This window comes from Dendrobates tinctorius, unplaced genomic scaffold, assembly GCF_039654945.1.
Source record: "Dendrobates tinctorius isolate UK_male_01 unplaced genomic scaffold, ASM3965494v1 ptg000143l, whole genome shotgun sequence".
Taxonomy (NCBI): domain Eukaryota; kingdom Metazoa; phylum Chordata; class Amphibia; order Anura; family Dendrobatidae; genus Dendrobates; species Dendrobates tinctorius.
The window spans coordinates 10,347,747-10,364,566 of NW_027361810.1; the positions used below are offsets into that span (position 1 = coordinate 10,347,747).

The 16,820-nt window shown below is 47.6% G+C and overlaps 2 protein-coding genes across 2 annotated transcripts in view; both read right to left on the bottom strand.

Moving 5' to 3' along the window:
* The window catches only part of NHEJ1 (non-homologous end joining factor 1), a 111,223-nt gene extending 111,063 nt beyond the window's left edge, over window positions 1-160 (bottom strand). Inside the window, exon 1 of the mRNA XM_073545429.1 lies at window positions 32-160. The gene's annotated coding sequence lies outside the window, so the exon portion shown is untranslated. The remainder of the gene's footprint in view (window positions 1-31) is intronic.
* Window positions 161-10,474: 10,314 nt separating this feature from the next.
* The window catches only part of SLC23A3 (solute carrier family 23 member 3), a 29,591-nt gene continuing 23,245 nt past the window's right edge, over window positions 10,475-16,820 (bottom strand). The window contains exons 9-12 of the mRNA XM_073545431.1: window positions 16,714-16,819; window positions 16,399-16,566; window positions 16,216-16,311; window positions 10,475-11,614 (exon numbers count right to left, since the gene is read on the bottom strand). Coding sequence (XP_073401532.1) covers window positions 11,328-11,614; window positions 16,216-16,311; window positions 16,399-16,566; window positions 16,714-16,819 — 657 coding nt within the window. The 3' untranslated portion in view covers window positions 10,475-11,327. The remainder of the gene's footprint in view (window positions 11,615-16,215; window positions 16,312-16,398; window positions 16,567-16,713; window position 16,820) is intronic.

Genomic DNA, 16,820 nt, shown 5'->3' on the forward strand with positions numbered 1-16,820 from the left:
TACATTCAGAACCACCTTCCCATCTTCCTACCTGCTGCTGCTGCTGCTGCCAACCAGTCCGTGTCTTCCAACCCTTCCCCCAGGAAACAGAGCAGAAAACAGTCGTTCCCGGGGAGCAGAGAGACGCCGTAATAGTGACATCTAGTGGTTGTTTGGAGCAATGCAGTCACTGCTTCTGAAGCTTTTTACTTTCTCATCATCTCTTTGATCATGACACATTTACTCTGATGTCACTGATGTGTGATATAATTGCCTTTTAATTTTCCTCATTGTTATGTATCAGGAATGATTAATTATGCCTACATAACTAAAATGATACCTGTGTAGAACATCCATTATTTAAGCTCTAATAAATGAATTACTTGACACTTTCATTCCTGGAAAGCAAACATCATATCATATATCACAGATACTTAGGTTACTGTTCCTCTCCCCATACCCACTCCCACATATCAGCACAGATATCTCCTGAAATACTCTGTGCTGCTCTCACTAATTTACATAATTCCGACGATCCTGCCACAAACCCACAATCTGATCCAATTTCTCAGATCTGATGATAGGAGCAGACACTCCATCATGAGCAGTTCACACTGTGCAGGTTTACTTGCAGTTCTTGATCTAGGATTGGATCCAGGAAAGTTGCTCTAAACTACTGGAAAGTCTATTATAACATCTTTTGACAAAACTTAAAAATTGTAAAAAGCAGATGATTCTTTTCATGTAATGCTCCTGTCTGTCACTAGTTGACGCCACATATTACATGATTGTATCAGTGGAAATGTTTCACTGTTCTGTTATCTTTCATGAATCAGATTTCTCAACATAAACTGCATGCATCTTTTAATAAATCCCTTAGACTTGATGAGTCTGTTGTACTTACTGTGAAATTCCATTACATAATAGCTGTACAAATCTTTTATAAAATATATTCTTAATCTCCGTCCCATCTTGCCTAATTGACAGCTCCTGTGTCCATCCTTCCTGCTGCTGCTGAGGTCTCCCACTGCTCAGTACAAGCTGCAACTGACAGCCAGGCTGGGTGGGTGGAGACTGAATACATTCAACTCTCTTGCTCTTCACTCATAAAATGCTCATTTTAATATCAAGATTATACCGTTATTTTGACATTGGATTTTCAAAGTAAGTTCATCAGCCTCATCAGGTCTGGGGTATCTTTTTAGTAATGTTTACAGTTTCCATTTGGAATTCTGCAGCATAGAGACGACCCACAAGGAGCTAAAACACCCACTGGTGCCTAAAAATCTAGCTGGCACATAAAGGGGCAATGCTTCCATGTCTTTCTGGTGGATCAGTTCATCAGTAAAGGATTGGGGAGGCCTGAGGCAGATGTTTAGTTTGCCCCACACTTCCTTATACTGGCTCTGAACATTACAATGTCTTTTTTGTTATGTAAGGGTTGGAAAAGCAGCAGGAGATTAAGGACGAGGACCCATACAGTATACCGACCTTTTCTGTTGGGTCCACTGCGGGCCTTTCCAATGTCCTATTGGAGAATTAGGACATCGTGGAGGATCCACCATCACACCCGACTGGTATGAATGAATGGCTATCAGACGCTGTGATATGTTATGTGGGTATCATTTTGTGTCTATTTATATTTTACGGATTTCCATAGTGTTCTCTTGTTGCCCTGTATCATTCCGTGTATTCCCCATATTGTCTAGAGTCTCAATTACCTTCCAAAAGTCTGATAATTGAATTAGCTCACTAAAGGCCCCTTTACATTTAGCGATGCACCAGCGATCCCGACAACGATACGACCCGGTCAGGATTGCTGGTGCATCGCTAAATGGTCGCTAGTGAGCTGCCACACAGGCAGCTCTCACAGCGATGTAGCGACGCAGCAGCGGTCGTTACTTTCTTTTGATACGCGGCGATCCTGACGTCTTCAAGCCCGCGTCCACGCGTCGCTCGTCGGTGCCAGCAGGAAGCGCCCGACGAGAAATAGAGCTGCGCGATCAGCGATAGACAGCGGGGGAGCCAGTCGGAGGTAAGTATCACACATAGCGATATCGCTATGTGTAAAGGCCCCTTAACTGTCTGCAGCCTGACTGTATCTATGCCTCTTGATGCACCCCCTGTAGTGCCTTAATCCCCAAAACACCTTTGTCAGGTCTGGGAGGCCTGAAAACCGCCCCAACCTGTCTGACTACCCCTGGGCTTAAGGAGGGGGCTGGGGAGGACAGGAGCTGTACAAGTCAGACCCTGTGTGGTGATGATCGTGTGAAGACGGCACGTCAGAGAGAAGGGGAAGCATATAAACCCATTTTATCCTCTGTCTGCTGGACTATTGGACTCTCATCTCCTTGGACATTCATCCTGTTACTGAACTGCATTCGTGTTCTGGACTATTGTACCATCAGTGTGGTGGATTGTTTATGAACCTTTTAGTTTTGCCTATAATAAAGGTCTTGGGATTGTTCACACTTCCCTCGCTCTGTTGATTATGTGGTATCGGAGAAGGACCCCGTGACAGATGCTCTCCCAGATCTAGACTAAAAATGTAGAGAAATTATTGTCCAGAGGAGGCTCATTGCGAGGAGGCTGAAAAGTGATTCTGCCTCCCACCTAAGAAAATGAAAGAGTACTGCCGTCTGAAACCCACTGTGATTAGTGAACCCTGACTTATTGCTTGTGACGGTCACTATTGTCCATGTAGGAGAGGAGAGATCAATATGTTATTCCTGTACTATAAGTGGAGATACATGTTGTGTGGATACATGTCGTGCCATGCAGGTCAGGGAGCATCATGTGCTGTGCACCACCGTGCAGGGTCAGGGAGCATCAGGTGCTGTACACCGCCGTGCAGGTCAGGGAGCATCAGGTGCTGCGCACCGCCGTGCAGGGTCAGAGAGCATCAGGTGCTGCGCACCGCCGTGCAGGGTCAGAGAGCATCAGGTGCTGCGCACCGCCGTGCAGGGTCAGAGAGCATCAGGTGCTGCGCACCGCCGTGCAGGGTCAGAGAGCATCAGGTGCTGTGCACCGCCGTGCAGGGTCAGAGAGCATCAGGTGCTGCCCACCGCCGTGCAGGGTCAGAGAGCATCAGGTGCTGCGCACCGCCGTGCAGGGTCAGAGAGCATCAGGTGCTGCCCACCGCCGTGCAGGGTCAGAGAGCATCAGGTGCTGCGCACGGCCGTGCAGATCAGGAAGCATCAGGTGCTGCGCATCGCCATGCAGGTCAGGGAGCATCAGGTGCTGTGCACCGCCGTGCAGGTCAGGGAACATCAGGTGCTGTGCACCGCCATGCAGGTCAGGGAACATCAGGTGCTGTGCACCGCCATGCAGGGTCAGAGAGCATGAGGTGCTGTGCACCGCCATGCAGGTCAGAGAGCATCAGGTGCTGCGCACCGCTGTGCATGGTCAGAGAGCATCAGGTGCTGCCCACCGCCGTGCAGGGTCAGAGTGCATCAGGTGCTGTGCACCGCCGTGCAGGGTCAGAGTGCATCAGGTGCTGCGCACCGCCATGCAGGTCAGAGAGCATCAGGTGCTGCGCACCGCTGTGCAGGGTCAGAGAGCATCAGGTGCTGCCCACCGCTGTGCAGGGTCAGAGAGCATTAGGTGCTGTGCACCACCGTGCAGGGTCAGAGAGCATCAGGTGCTGCCCACCGCTGTGCAGGGTCAGAGAGCATCAGGTGCTGCGCACCGCCATGCAGGGTCAGAGAGCATCAGGTGCTGCCAACCGCCGTGCAGGGTCAGAGAGCATCAGGTGCTGCGCACCGCCATGCAGATCAGGAAGCATCAGGTGCTGCGCACCGCCATGCAAGTCAGGGAGCATCAGGTGCTGTGCACCGCCGTGCAGGTCAGGGAACATCAGGTGCTGTGCACCGCCATGCAGGTCAGGGAACATCAGGTGCTGTGCACCGCCATGCAGGGTCAGAGAGCATGAGGTGCTGTGCACCGCTGTGCATGGTCAGAGAGCATCAGGTGCTGCCCACCGCCGTGCAGGGTCAGAGTGCATCAGGTGCTGTGCACCGCCGTGCAGGGTCAGAGTGCATCAGGTGCTGCGCACCGCCATGCAGGTCAGAGAGCATCAGGTGCTGCGCACCGCTGTGCAGGGTCAGAGAGCATCAGGTGCTGCCCACCGCTGTGCAGGGTCAGAGAGCATTAGGTGCTGTGCACCACCGTGCAGGGTCAGAGAGCATCAGGTGCTGTGCACCACCATGCAGGTCAGGGAGCATTAGGTGCTGCGCACCGCCATGCAGGGTCAGAGTGCATCAGGTGCTGTGCACCGCCATGCAGGTCAGGGAGTATCAGGTGCTGCGCACCACTGTGCAGGGTCAGAGAGCATCAGGTGCTGTGCACCGCCATGCAGGTCAGGGAGGGTTAGGTGCTGCGCACCGCCGTGCAGGGTCAGAGTGCATCAGGTGCTGTGCACCGCCATGCAGGTAAGGGAGCATCAGGTGCTGCGCACCGCCGTGCAGGGTCAGAGAGCATCAGGTGCTGCCCACCGCCGTGCAGGGTCAGAGAGCATCAGGTGCTGCACATCCCAGCAGTGTACATTATTGGGGGGTAGTATTGCTCTGCAGTTAGGTGTGCACTTTTACACTACATTTATGTTCATTCTGGCAGGCACTGTACTGAATAAGGATAGTGTGTCTGACTGTAGAGCCCCCATGGATTTGATAAGTGAACTCCGTGCAGTGCCTCCCCTCCCACTACTCCCCCCCCCAGGGGATGCCATAATTTAGGACGCCCCACTGACCAACGGAAAGAGAGGAAGGGGCGTCCGGCCACACCCTTAGGGGTTAAATCCCCCCCCACCACCTTTCTCGCTGTCCCTCTGGCTGTCGTTGTTCCCGTTGCAGGCGAAGGTGTACCTACAACAGGAATCGCCACAGGTCGCGCTCCTCCAGACGGAGGTCAACTTCCACATCAGGGCCGTCCGATGTGTCCGAGGGCCACCGCAGCAGGCGTTCTTGGTCATCAAGCCGTAGACGTCGCACAGAATCTCCAAACCAGACTACTAGCCGGAGGAGCAGCGACGAACATCTTGCGTCCTCCAGTCGGACGCATAGCCAGCAGGCTCCATCATCATCGTTAATCCGAGAAGATCCTTCCCTTTCCACCATGGCTCATCAGCATCGAAGTTCTGTCATCGATTCAGAATGCCAGCCACGTTCCAATGGCCAAGACATTTCTGGGCCAGATCGGGCCTCCAGCCGGGAGCAGGATATCGCAGGGCTACCTCCTTCACAAGGAGACACTCGACTGGCGACAGACAGCGGTGAGTCTCGCATAACCAATCCACATATCAACATACACAACACAGAAGAGAGCAACCTGGCATCTGCCATCAGGGCTCTAGTCGATCACTTTAATCAGCACAGTGGTCAAACCGTCACCAGGAACATACCTCAATCAGCTAGTCTACATAAAGATGCATTTTTCTGCGGAATTAGTCCGCTAGGTACGCACATAGACTTAGAGAAAAAAGACATATGGTCACTGTTATCAGCGGACCAACAGTCCGTGGATAAGGAAAGGAGGACTGGCGAGTGGTCATACGATAGAAACAGAGGTAAAATAGCACATACAATGAACAACTGGCTGCAGGCCTTCACTGTCCTAGGATGTATAATGGGCCAAAAACATCCTGAACGCTGCTCAGAGTTATTCATATATATAGATATAATATATAACTCCTATAAGTCTCATGGTGGCGTCGCTTGGAGGCGCTATGACGAGGAGTTCCGCAGGAGGCTAGCCCTGCAACCAGATTTAGGATGGGGAGTTAAAGCCACAGATGTCTGGCTACGATTAATGCTTACACAAAACCACCCCCCCTTTTCATCATCTGCCACTAGTCTCTCAGCAGCCGCAGGCCAAAACTCTGTGGTCGTACGGAGACCAGGGGCCTGCATGTTATTCAATGGCGGAAACTGTCGCTTCCAGGCGGCATGCAGCTATAGACACGACTGCTCAGCCTGTGGCGGTGGACACCCTGCATCAAGGTGTACACGCCTCGCAAGCGGAACTGCTACGAGGCAAAACCCCGGTGAGCGTAGCCGCCATGGGCCCATGGCTAAGCCTTTATCCTAATAAAGAAGCTGCTCAGCAATTATACGGCGGTTTTAAGTACGGTTTCTTCATCCCCTTTAAATTTAACCGAACGCCAACATCGGCAAAAAACCTTAAATCAGCCCGAGAGTTCCCAGAGATTTTACAGCAAAAAAATCACAAAAGAGGTAGAACTCGGCAGGATGGTGGGACCATTTCAATCATTATCATTCAAAAATTTCAGAATCTCGCCTCTAGGTTTTGTGCCCAAAAAAGAACCCGGTAAATATCGGCTAATTCATCACCTTTCCTACCCAAAAGGTGATTCGGTCAATGACGCAATACCCCCAGAAGACTCGTCGGTAACCTACGCTTCGTTTGACAGAGCAGTGGAGCTTGTGTGCGCGGCGGGGCGCGGCGCCCTACTGGCAAAAACCGACATCGAGTCAGATTTCCGTCTTTTACCCGTGCACCCTGGATGCTACCATTTGTTGGGTTGTAAGGTGGACCAGCTTTTTTATTTCGATATGTGCCTGCCAATGGGCTGCTCCATTTCCTGTCACTATTTCGAGCTTTTCAGCACCTTCTTAGACTGGGTAGTACGTCACGAAACAGGCAGCAATTCAACAGTGCACTACCTCGATGACTTTTTGTTCGTCGGACCTAGGGAATCAAAACTCTGTTCTTTTCTTCTTCAGAAGTTTAAATTTATTTCCAGGCGTTTCGGGGTCCCACTATCGACGAAAAAAACGCTCGGTCCATGTAACGGTCTCCCTTTCCTCGGTATCGAAATAGATACTAATGAGATGATTTTTCGTTTACCGGCGGATAAATTAGAAAAAACACTTCAGATAGCAAAAAGTTTCATTGTTGAAAAGAGAGTCACCCTCCAGCAGATGCAGTCCTTACTAGGCTTACTCAATTTTGCTTGTCGCGTTATGCCGGTTGGCAGGGCTTTCTCACGCAGGTTATCACTAGCTACAAAGGGCATCACCCAGCCGGGCCACAGAATCAGAATTAATCGCTCAATGAGAGCTGATTTGGCCGTCTGGAAAACATTCTTGGAAACCTACAATGGCCATACATGTGTCATGTCTCATGAGATGCTAAACAGCGCCCTAGGTCTACTGGTGGGCGCGGATCTCACAAATGGTTTTGTTGCAATCTACTGCAACCAATGGTGTAAAAGCAGATGGCCGGTCCCGTGGACCTCTACCATCTGGGGCAGCAACCCCGTTTTGTTGGAAATATTTGCCATAGTGACATCAGTCGAACTATGGGGTGAAAAACTAAAAAACGCAAATATCAGATTTCTTATAAAAAACCCGGGAAGCGCTAAATGCTTGAACAGTATGTCTTCATCATCGCCACCGATCCTCGCGCTGTTGCGCCGCCTTGCACTATTATGCCTTAGACACAACATCTGGTGCCGAGCCAGAGTGACGCCTACTGTGGATGATAAAATGGTTAACTCTCTGTTGTCTTCCGATTGGCAGGCCTTCAAAGTCTTCCTTCCCAACGCAGAACCAACGGGCCTACCGTGTCCTCCCTCCCTCTGGGACACAGTGGCCAATCACTGATGCCCTTGATCTGCGCCTCAGTGACACCGGCTACCTGGCAGGTCTATGGTAAGGCATGGGAAGAGTGGTGCTCGCTAATTAGAGGAAGGCCAGTCGATACTTGTGATCGGGGAAGATGCGACGTGGTGGTAGAACTCCTGAATCAGCTCAGGAGTAGAGGCGCGTCGGGCACATTAGCGCAGCCTCATTTATCAGGAGTAGCCTTTTTTCTTTCAGCTAGTGAGATGGGCTGATGTTACTAAATATTTTTTCATAAAGCAAGCCGTTAAAGGCTGGAAAAGGCTCCAACCCAGTCAGGAATGTCGTCGCCCCGTTTCTTTAAGCCTGTTGCATGATATTATAACAATATCTAAAACGGTGTGCAAGTCACAATATGAGTCAGCCCTAATATCTGCAGCGTTTGCAATCGCATTCTTCGGGGCACTGAGAATTAGTGAACTAGTGCCGCATTCTAAAACAGCATTTGTAGGCGGGTTAATTAATGAGGATCTCGTAATATGCAGCGATGCTCTGCGCATTAGAGTGCGAAAATCCAAATGTGACCCCACCGGTAGGGGGTCATGGGTCCTGGTTAAGGCGGTAGACGGCCCCGTATGCCTAGTCAAGATAGTCAGACACTACGCGGCCATAAGGCACGAAAGTAGATTTTTTCTCTCTCACACCGACGGGTCCCCGCTTACTAAATATCAATTTCACACAATTTTTAAGCTATGTCTACAAGCTGTCGGTGTAGACTCTAAACAATATGGGACGCATTCTTTTAGAATCGGAGCAGCCACTGAAGCAGCTAGGGCCGGTGTAGCAGAAGTTGAAGTACAGAGATTGGGACGTTGGAAATCCGCACGCTTTGCGAGACACATAAGACCAGACCTGCTATAACACATCTTGTTTCTTACAGGAGGTCATAGGCCCACAGTTTGGGTATTGGGACATTCTTTTATTTATTGGGCGGGCAAAAGAGCAGAAATACGCCCCGGTGGAAAGAATTTTAAACTCCCACGTATACAGGTCAACTGGAGAGGCATCAGAGGGCTCCTGTGGGATCAAATCTTCCCAGAGTTGGTTAAAATTTCTAAAACGGCAAAAGGGCGGCTGATATTGGTGTTACATGCTGGTGGTAATGATTTGTGCAAGACAACAGGAGCGGAGCTCTTCACAACAATGAAAACCGACATAAAGCGGGCTGTTTGCTTGATACCAGATATGGTGGTGGTGTGGTCGGATATAATATCACGAGCGGTCTGGCACGGAGCTAAAGACCTTAAGGCAGTCGACAAATCAAGGAGAAGGATAAACGTAAAGATGGCAGCGTTTGTCAAAGAGAACTACGGCATCGTGGTTCACCACCACAACCTGGAAGAGGAAATCTCACTCTACCTGAGACCGGACTGCGTTCATCTCACAGATATTGGGCTTGATATGTTATTAACTAATTTGCAGGACGGGGTTGAACAGGCCCTAATGATGTTGTGTGGGGGTCGGAGTCCTGTGTAGGTCATACACATGATCCTCCGTGGCGGAAGTGTAGAGGGCGGCAAGGTTCGTAACCTCTCATCAGCCGACGTGCCCAGCGGTCATGGGCCCACAGCTGTGAGAACGTTGTGAATTGTACTTGTCTCTCTCTGCTTATTATTAATAAACTGTGACCGACCTGTTCAACCCATCCATGCTTGTCGGTGTTTTGTTATTAGGGGATTGGTGAGAGGCGGGATGGCACTGCTTACGACACACAGGTCTCTGCAGTCATGCTATTCTTTGTATTTGTGCGCTGCAATAACTCTAAAGTGTCTCAGTGTGATGTGAGTAAATGGTGACATTAGAGTATAAAAGAGATACACTGCAGGTCATACAGGGTGTCACTGAGCGGCCATAGTGAAGTCTGAGGCGCCACTCAGTGTGAGTGACAGTTATGTGCTGTATCCTTTAGATTTTTATATACCGGTAAAAAGAGTCAAAGGGCAGCACAAGGTCAGTGCCAGGAGCGCCGCAGTACCCCAATAACATTGTAGAGAGCATATAGATTCAGGTTTCCCTCCGGAAGAGGTCAGACATACACATTGTAAAGCGGTCTGTGTATTAGCTATATAGCAAGTGGGGGAGAGTAGAACTCGCTCAATACAGAACACCAGCTTACTAAATAACGCAGAGGAGCAGGCAAAATACTCCAGAGAGAACTGACGCTGTTGTCTTGTTCCGGTGAAGACCGGCCCATCTCCATAAAAGAAGCTCAATTAGAAGGATCTGCACCATGGAGGGGCGCACAGGGGATTTCCGTGAGTGGGCATCCACCAAATGGGAAATATTAACAGCCCACAAGGCACGAAGAGACAGTCACACCAAAGGAGTCTGTATGCCAAAATGATTTATTTTACAAATGTAGCAATAAATACTTAGTGAATATCAGCAAGGAATCCCCGGTCCATGTCATGGGAACAGCACATATATCAAAAAAACAACCCCATAGTTCATGAAAGAATACAAGAGACAAAAAGTCAATGATTTACACAAAATCTTCTCTTGTGGATATTATCTATAAGCAAATATATCTATATATGATATACCTCCTACTAACTCCTACTAAGTTACACAATGTATTATACCCCAGAGCTGCACTCACTATTCTGCTGGTGCAGTCACTGTGTAAATACATTACATTACTGAACCTGAGTTACCTCCTGTATTATACTCCAGAGCTGCACTCACTATTCTGCTGGTGCAGTCACTGTGTACATACATTACATTACTGATCCTGAGTTACATCCTGTATTATAACCCAGAGCTGCACTCACTATTCTGCTGGTGCAGTCACTGTGTACATACATTACATTACTGATCCTGAGTTACATCCTGTAGCTCTGGAGTATAATACAGGATGTAACTCAGGATCTGTAATGTCATGTCTGTACACAGTGACTGCACCAGCAGAATAGTGAGTGCAGCTCTGGAGTATAATACAGGATGTAACTCAGGATCAGTAATGTAATGTATGTACACAGTGACTGCACCAGCAGAATAGTGAGTGCAGCTCTGGAGTATAATACAGGATGTAACTCAGGATCAGTAATATAATGTGTGTACACAGTGACTGCACCAGCAGAATAGTGAGCGCAGCTCTGGGGTATAATACAGGATGTAACTCAGGATCAGTAATGTAATGTATGTACACAGTGACTGCACCAGCAGAATAGTGAGTGTAGCTCTGGGGTATAATACAGGATGTAACTCAGGATCAGTAATGTAATGTATGTACACAGTGACTGAACCAGCAGAATAGTGAGTGCAGCTCTGGGGTATAATACAGGATGTAACTCAGGATCAGTAATGTAATGTATGTACACAGTGACTGCACCAGCAGAATAGTGAGTGCAGCTCTGGAGTATAATACAGGATGTAACTCAGGATCTGTAATGTCATGTCTGTACACAGTGACTGCACCAGCAGAATAGTGAGTGCAGCTCTGGGGTATAATACAGGATGTAACTCAGGATCAGTAATATAATGTCTGTACACAGTGACTGCACCAGCAGAATAGTGAGTGCAGCTCTGGAGTATAACACAGGCTTCTGTTCGTCTCCTTCCTCCTGCTTCTTTAGTCGTGTCTCAGTCTTCCTTGCAGTTCTGGATATCTATTCAGTGATGAAGAATCTTAGAGGGAGATGCTCTCGGAGAGTGACATGACTCCTCATATTTAATCCTTTAAAAGCCCCATAAATACTGCAGTAATGGCTATGGCGAGGCACCAGAACTGTCCGGACTCCTGATACATCCCAACTCTATATCTCTCCCAGGTCCTGACAGCAGTTTGCCATCTTCCCCTTCTGCAATCACTATGTTCTTAGTTGGTGGAGGGCACAGCTGGGTGAATGGATATGTGGCTGGTACGAGGCACGCCAGGACTGGGGGGAGTCCATACGTCTGTGCCACCGCTCGCTCTAGGCTCCTGTGTGGTTCTTCTTCGGATGCTGGGTCCCAGGAGAAGACATTTGACTTTAGCCCTCTTTCTTGCAGAGTTCCTGGACATAAGTGAAAGAAACAAAATGTATTTCCCATTATATCATTATAAATAGATGGGAGACCTGCAAAAATGGAGAAAAACCAGTGAACACCTGACCTTTACATAGTAACATAGTAACACAGTTATTAAGGTTGAAGGGAGACTTTAAGTCCATCTAGTTCAACCCATATCCTATCCTAACTTGCCCTAACATGTTGATCCAGAGGAAGGCAAAAAACCCATGTGGCAAACAGTAAGCTTCACATTGGGGAAAAAAATTCCTTCCCAACTCCACATACGGCAATCAGACTAGCTCCCTGGATCAACGCAATATTAAGGAAACTAGTGTATATACCCTGTAATATTATACTTTTCAAGAAAGGCATCCAGTCCCTTCTTAAATTTTAGTAGGGAATCACTCATTACAACATCATATGGCAGAGAGTTCCATAGTCTCACTACTCTTACAGTAAAGAATCCGCGTCTGTGAGTATGCTTAAACCTTCTTTCCTCCAGACGTAGAGGATGCCCCCTTGTCCCCGTCACAGGTCTAAGAGTAAAAAGATCATTAGAAAGGTCTTTGAATTGTCCCCGGATATATTTATATATTGTAATAAGATCACCCCTAAGCCTTCGATTCTCCAAACTAAATAACCCCAAGTGTAATCACCTGTCTTGGTATTGCAGACCCCCAGTTCCCTAATAACCTTGGTCGCTCTTCTCTGCACCCGCTCCAGTTCAGCTATGTCTTTCTTATACACCGGAGACCAGAACTGTACACATTATTCTAAGTGTGGTCGCACTAGTGACTTATATAGAGGTAAAATTATGTTCTCCTCCTGAGCATCTGTGCCTCTTTTAATGCATCCCATTATTTTACTTGCCTTTGCAGCAGCTGCCTGACACTGGCCACTAAATGTGAGTTTGTCGTCCACCCATACACCCAGGTCTTTTTCAGTGACTGTTTTGTCCAATGTTTTACAATTAAGCACATAGTTATACATCTTGTTCGTTCTACCCAAGTGCATGACCTTACATTTATCCCCATTAAAGCTCATTTGCCATTTATCAGCCCAAGCTTCTAGTTTACATAAATCCTCCTGTAATATAAAATTGTCCACCTCTGTATTGATTACCCTGCAGAGTTTAGTGTCATCTGCAAATATTGAAATTCTACTCTCTATGCCCCCTACCAGGTCATTAATAAATATGTTAAAAAGAAGCGGGCCCAAAACTGACCCCTGTGGTACCCCACTGCTAACCGTGACCCAGTCCGAGTGTGCTCCATTAATAACCACCCTTTGTTTCCTATCCCTGAGCCAGCTCTTAACCCACCTACACATATTTTCCCCTATCCCCATTGTTCTCATTTTATGTATCAACCTTTTGTGTGGCACCGTATCAAAATCTTTTGAAAAGTCCATGTACACCACGTCCACTGCATTCCATTGGTCCAGTCCGGAACTTACCTCTTCATAAAAGCTTATCAGATTAGTCTGACAGGAACGGTCCCTTGTAAACCCATGTTGATATTGGGTCATGAGGTTATTCTTCTCCAGATACTCCAGTATAGTATCTCTTAGAAAACCCTCCAGGATTTTACCCAAAGTTGAGGTTAAACTTACTGGCCTATAATTTCCAAGTTCAGTTTTTGTCCCCTTTTTGAATATTGGCACCACATTTGCCATACGCCAGTCCTGTGGTACAGACCCTGTTATTATGGAATCTTTAAAGATTAAAAATAATGGTCTATCTATGACTGTGCTTAATTCCTGCAGTACTCGGGGTGTATCCCATCCGGGCCCGGGGATTTGTCAATTTTAGTGATTTTTAGACGCCGCCGTACTTCCTGCTAGGTTAAGCAGGTGACATTTAATGGAGAATTTTTATCCCTGATCATGTTATCTGTCATGGGATTTTCTTGTGTAAATATTGTTGAAAAAAAGTCATTTAGCATATTGGCTTTTTCCTCATCCTCATCAACCATTTCACCCAGACTATTTTTAAGGGGACCAACACTATCATTTTTTAGCTTCTTACTATTTAAGTAGTTAAAGAATATTTTGGATTATTTTTACTTTCTCTGGCAGTGAGTCTCTCCGTCTCAATCTTTGCTGTCTTGATTTGCTTTTTACAGAATTTATGTAATCTTCTGTATTTAGTTAATGCCTCATCACTACCTACTTGCTTTAATTCTCTAAATGCTTTCTTTTTGTCCCTTATTGCGCCCCTTACAGCTCTATTTAGCCATAGTGGTTTCCTCCTATTTCTCGCACGTTTATTCCCATACGGTATATATTGTGCACAGGTCCTATTCAGGAGGATAATAAACGTCTCCCATTTTCTTTGTGTATTTTTATGTCTCAGGATATCGTCCCAGTTAATTGCACCAAGATCATCTCTCATCCGTTGGAAATTTGCTTTCCTGAAGTTTAGTGTCCTTGTAACCCCTCTACTACACATCTTATTAAAGGACACATGAAAACTTATTAATTTGTGATCACTATTCCCCCAGTGATCCCCAACCCTTACATTTGATCTGCGGTCTGGCCTGTTGGTTAATATTAGGTCTAGCAGTGCCCCCCTCTTGTTGGCTCCTGAACCAGTGGTGAAAGGTAATTGTCTCTCATAGTTGTCAGACACCTATCACCTTTGCTGGAACTGCAGGTTTCGGTTCCCCAATGTATTTCAGGGTAGTTGAAGTCCCCCATAATAATGACTTCTCTTTGAGTCGCCGCTTCATCTATTTGCTTTATGAGGATATTCTCTGTTGCTTCCATTATTTTTGGAGACTTATAACAAACCCCTATCAGTAATTTATTATTTTTCCCCCCTCCCCTTATCTCTACCCACAGGGACTCTACATTTTCATTAGATTCATATATATTATCAGGCAGGATGGGTTTTAAGGATGATTTTACATATAAACACACGCCTCCCCCTTGCTTATTTGTTCGGTCATTTCTGAACAGACTATAGCCCTGTAAGTTATCCGCCCGGTCACGGCTCTCGTCCGGCCATGTCTCAGATATCCCCACCATGTCATAATTATGTTCCAACAACATTCACTCCAATTCCTCCATCTTGTTGGCGAGGCTTCTGGCATTAGTATACATGCACTTTATGTATCTCTCTCTACTTCTATTCTTTCTTAAATTATTAACTGTTCTAACCCCACCCCCCATGCCACCCCCACCCCCAATGTCATTATTTGTGCCCAGGTCTCTATCTGCACTGTCTTCCCCTACTATAAAAGGAATACCCTCCACCCCCGTCCCCAGTTTAAACACTCCTCCAGCCTTCTAGCCATTTTCTCCCCCAGCACAGCTGCACCCTCCCCATTGAGGTGCAGCCCGTCCCTAGCGTAGAACCTGTAGCCAACTGAGAAGTCAGCCCAGTTCTGCAGGAACCCAAACCCTCCTTCCTACACCAATTCCTGAGCCACTTTTTAACCTCCCTAATCTCCCGCTGCCTCTCTGGCGTGGCACGTGGTACAGGAAGTATTTCCGAAAATACCACCTTGGAGGTCCTTGCTTTAAGCTTACAGCCTAATTCCCTGAAATCATCTTTAAGGACCTTCCACCTACCTCTAACTTTGTCATTTGTGCCAATGTGCACCATGACCGCTGGATCCTCTCCAGCCCCTCCCAGTAATCTGTCAACCCGATCAGCGATGTGTCGGACTCGAGCGCCAGGTAGGCAGCACACCGTCCGACGATCCCTGTCTTTGTGACAGACTGCCCTATCTGTTCCCCTAATAATTGAGTCTCCCACTACCAGCACCTGTCTGGCCTGCCCTGCTCTCCTATTTCCCCCCTTACTGGAGCAGACACTCCTCCGGCTTTCAGAGGACATGCCTTGCTGCAGCAGTGCTACTCCTGCACTAACACTCCCCTCATCTGCCAACTTAGCAAACTTATTGGGGTGTGCCAGATCAGGACTAGCCTCCCTGGTGCTCTTCCCTCTACCCCGCCTTCTAACTGTCACCCAGCTAGCTGCCTCACTGTCCTGCAGCTCCAACCTAGCATCCCCCCCTCATCTATCCTATTGAGCATCTGCTCAGTGAGCAGAAGACTCCTTTCCATATTGTCTATGGATCTCAGTGTTGCCAGCTGCACATTTAGATCCAGTATCTGGGCTTCCAATGCACAATGTGCTCACATCTTGCACAGCAGTATGCACCCTCGACCGGCTGTTCAAGAATTTCATACATGCGGCAAGATGTGCACTGGATGGCATCGGCAATAGTGGAGCACATCCTAATGGGGATTGCACCAGACAACAAGACAAGCAAAAATAAATTAAAAAAAAAAAAGTATTAATATAACAGCAATTCAGTAAGACCTCCCTTGGAAACTCCCTGAATCCAAAGTCACAGAATCACAAGTCACACACTTACCACAGTTCGCACTTACGCTCAGGTCACACTCAGCTCGTTCACACTCGCTCAGGCAGAAGATATAAAAGATTTTTTTTTTTCCCTTTTACCAGCACACCACCCTGCTGCTCAATGCACTTCCAAAAGTGGTGACCACCCTGGATGTCCTGTGTAATGTATAGGTAGAAGGAAAAATGTATCTAGATGGTTTTATGATTCATGTGGACTTTGTTTATTCTCACCTTCAACTGTGTTGTCCAAAATAAATGAGAATATCCCCCCCAGGAATATCGGAGTGGTGAGAAGTGAGAGGAGCAGCATGTCCAGCGCTGGGGATCCTGGAGCAGAGGGAAGAGCGATACCAAAACCTGAGCGGCCACAGGTCACTTTACACACATGGCCACATGACAAAGCGTTGACCTCACCTGTGTCCAGTTTAGTTGTCACAGCATGAAGCCAGCGTGGAACCAGCAAAGCCATGAACATGGTGAAGCCTACAATGAAGATGTTCCTTCCTGAGTCGATGTCTGCGTACTGGAAGAAGGAAATTCCACCACCCACGGCCATGGAGAACGTCAGGGAAAGAGTGGCCCCTGCAAGGAAAATCACACCCTGAGCCTCAAGACATTAGGTCAGTGATCCAGCAAACTCCATCATATCAAAATGTTATGGTTGTGAGAAAGAATCACCCGAGATCAGCAGCACAAAGGCCTCGAGGTCGTTCTACAAGGTGATCATACCATGGACAGCAGAAGGGATCGTCAGTAGGACCTGAGACATCCGTGGCGAACAGCCCAAGAAGAGGAAGAGTAGGGCACAAAGATGAGCTGAGTGGCGTGAGCCCACC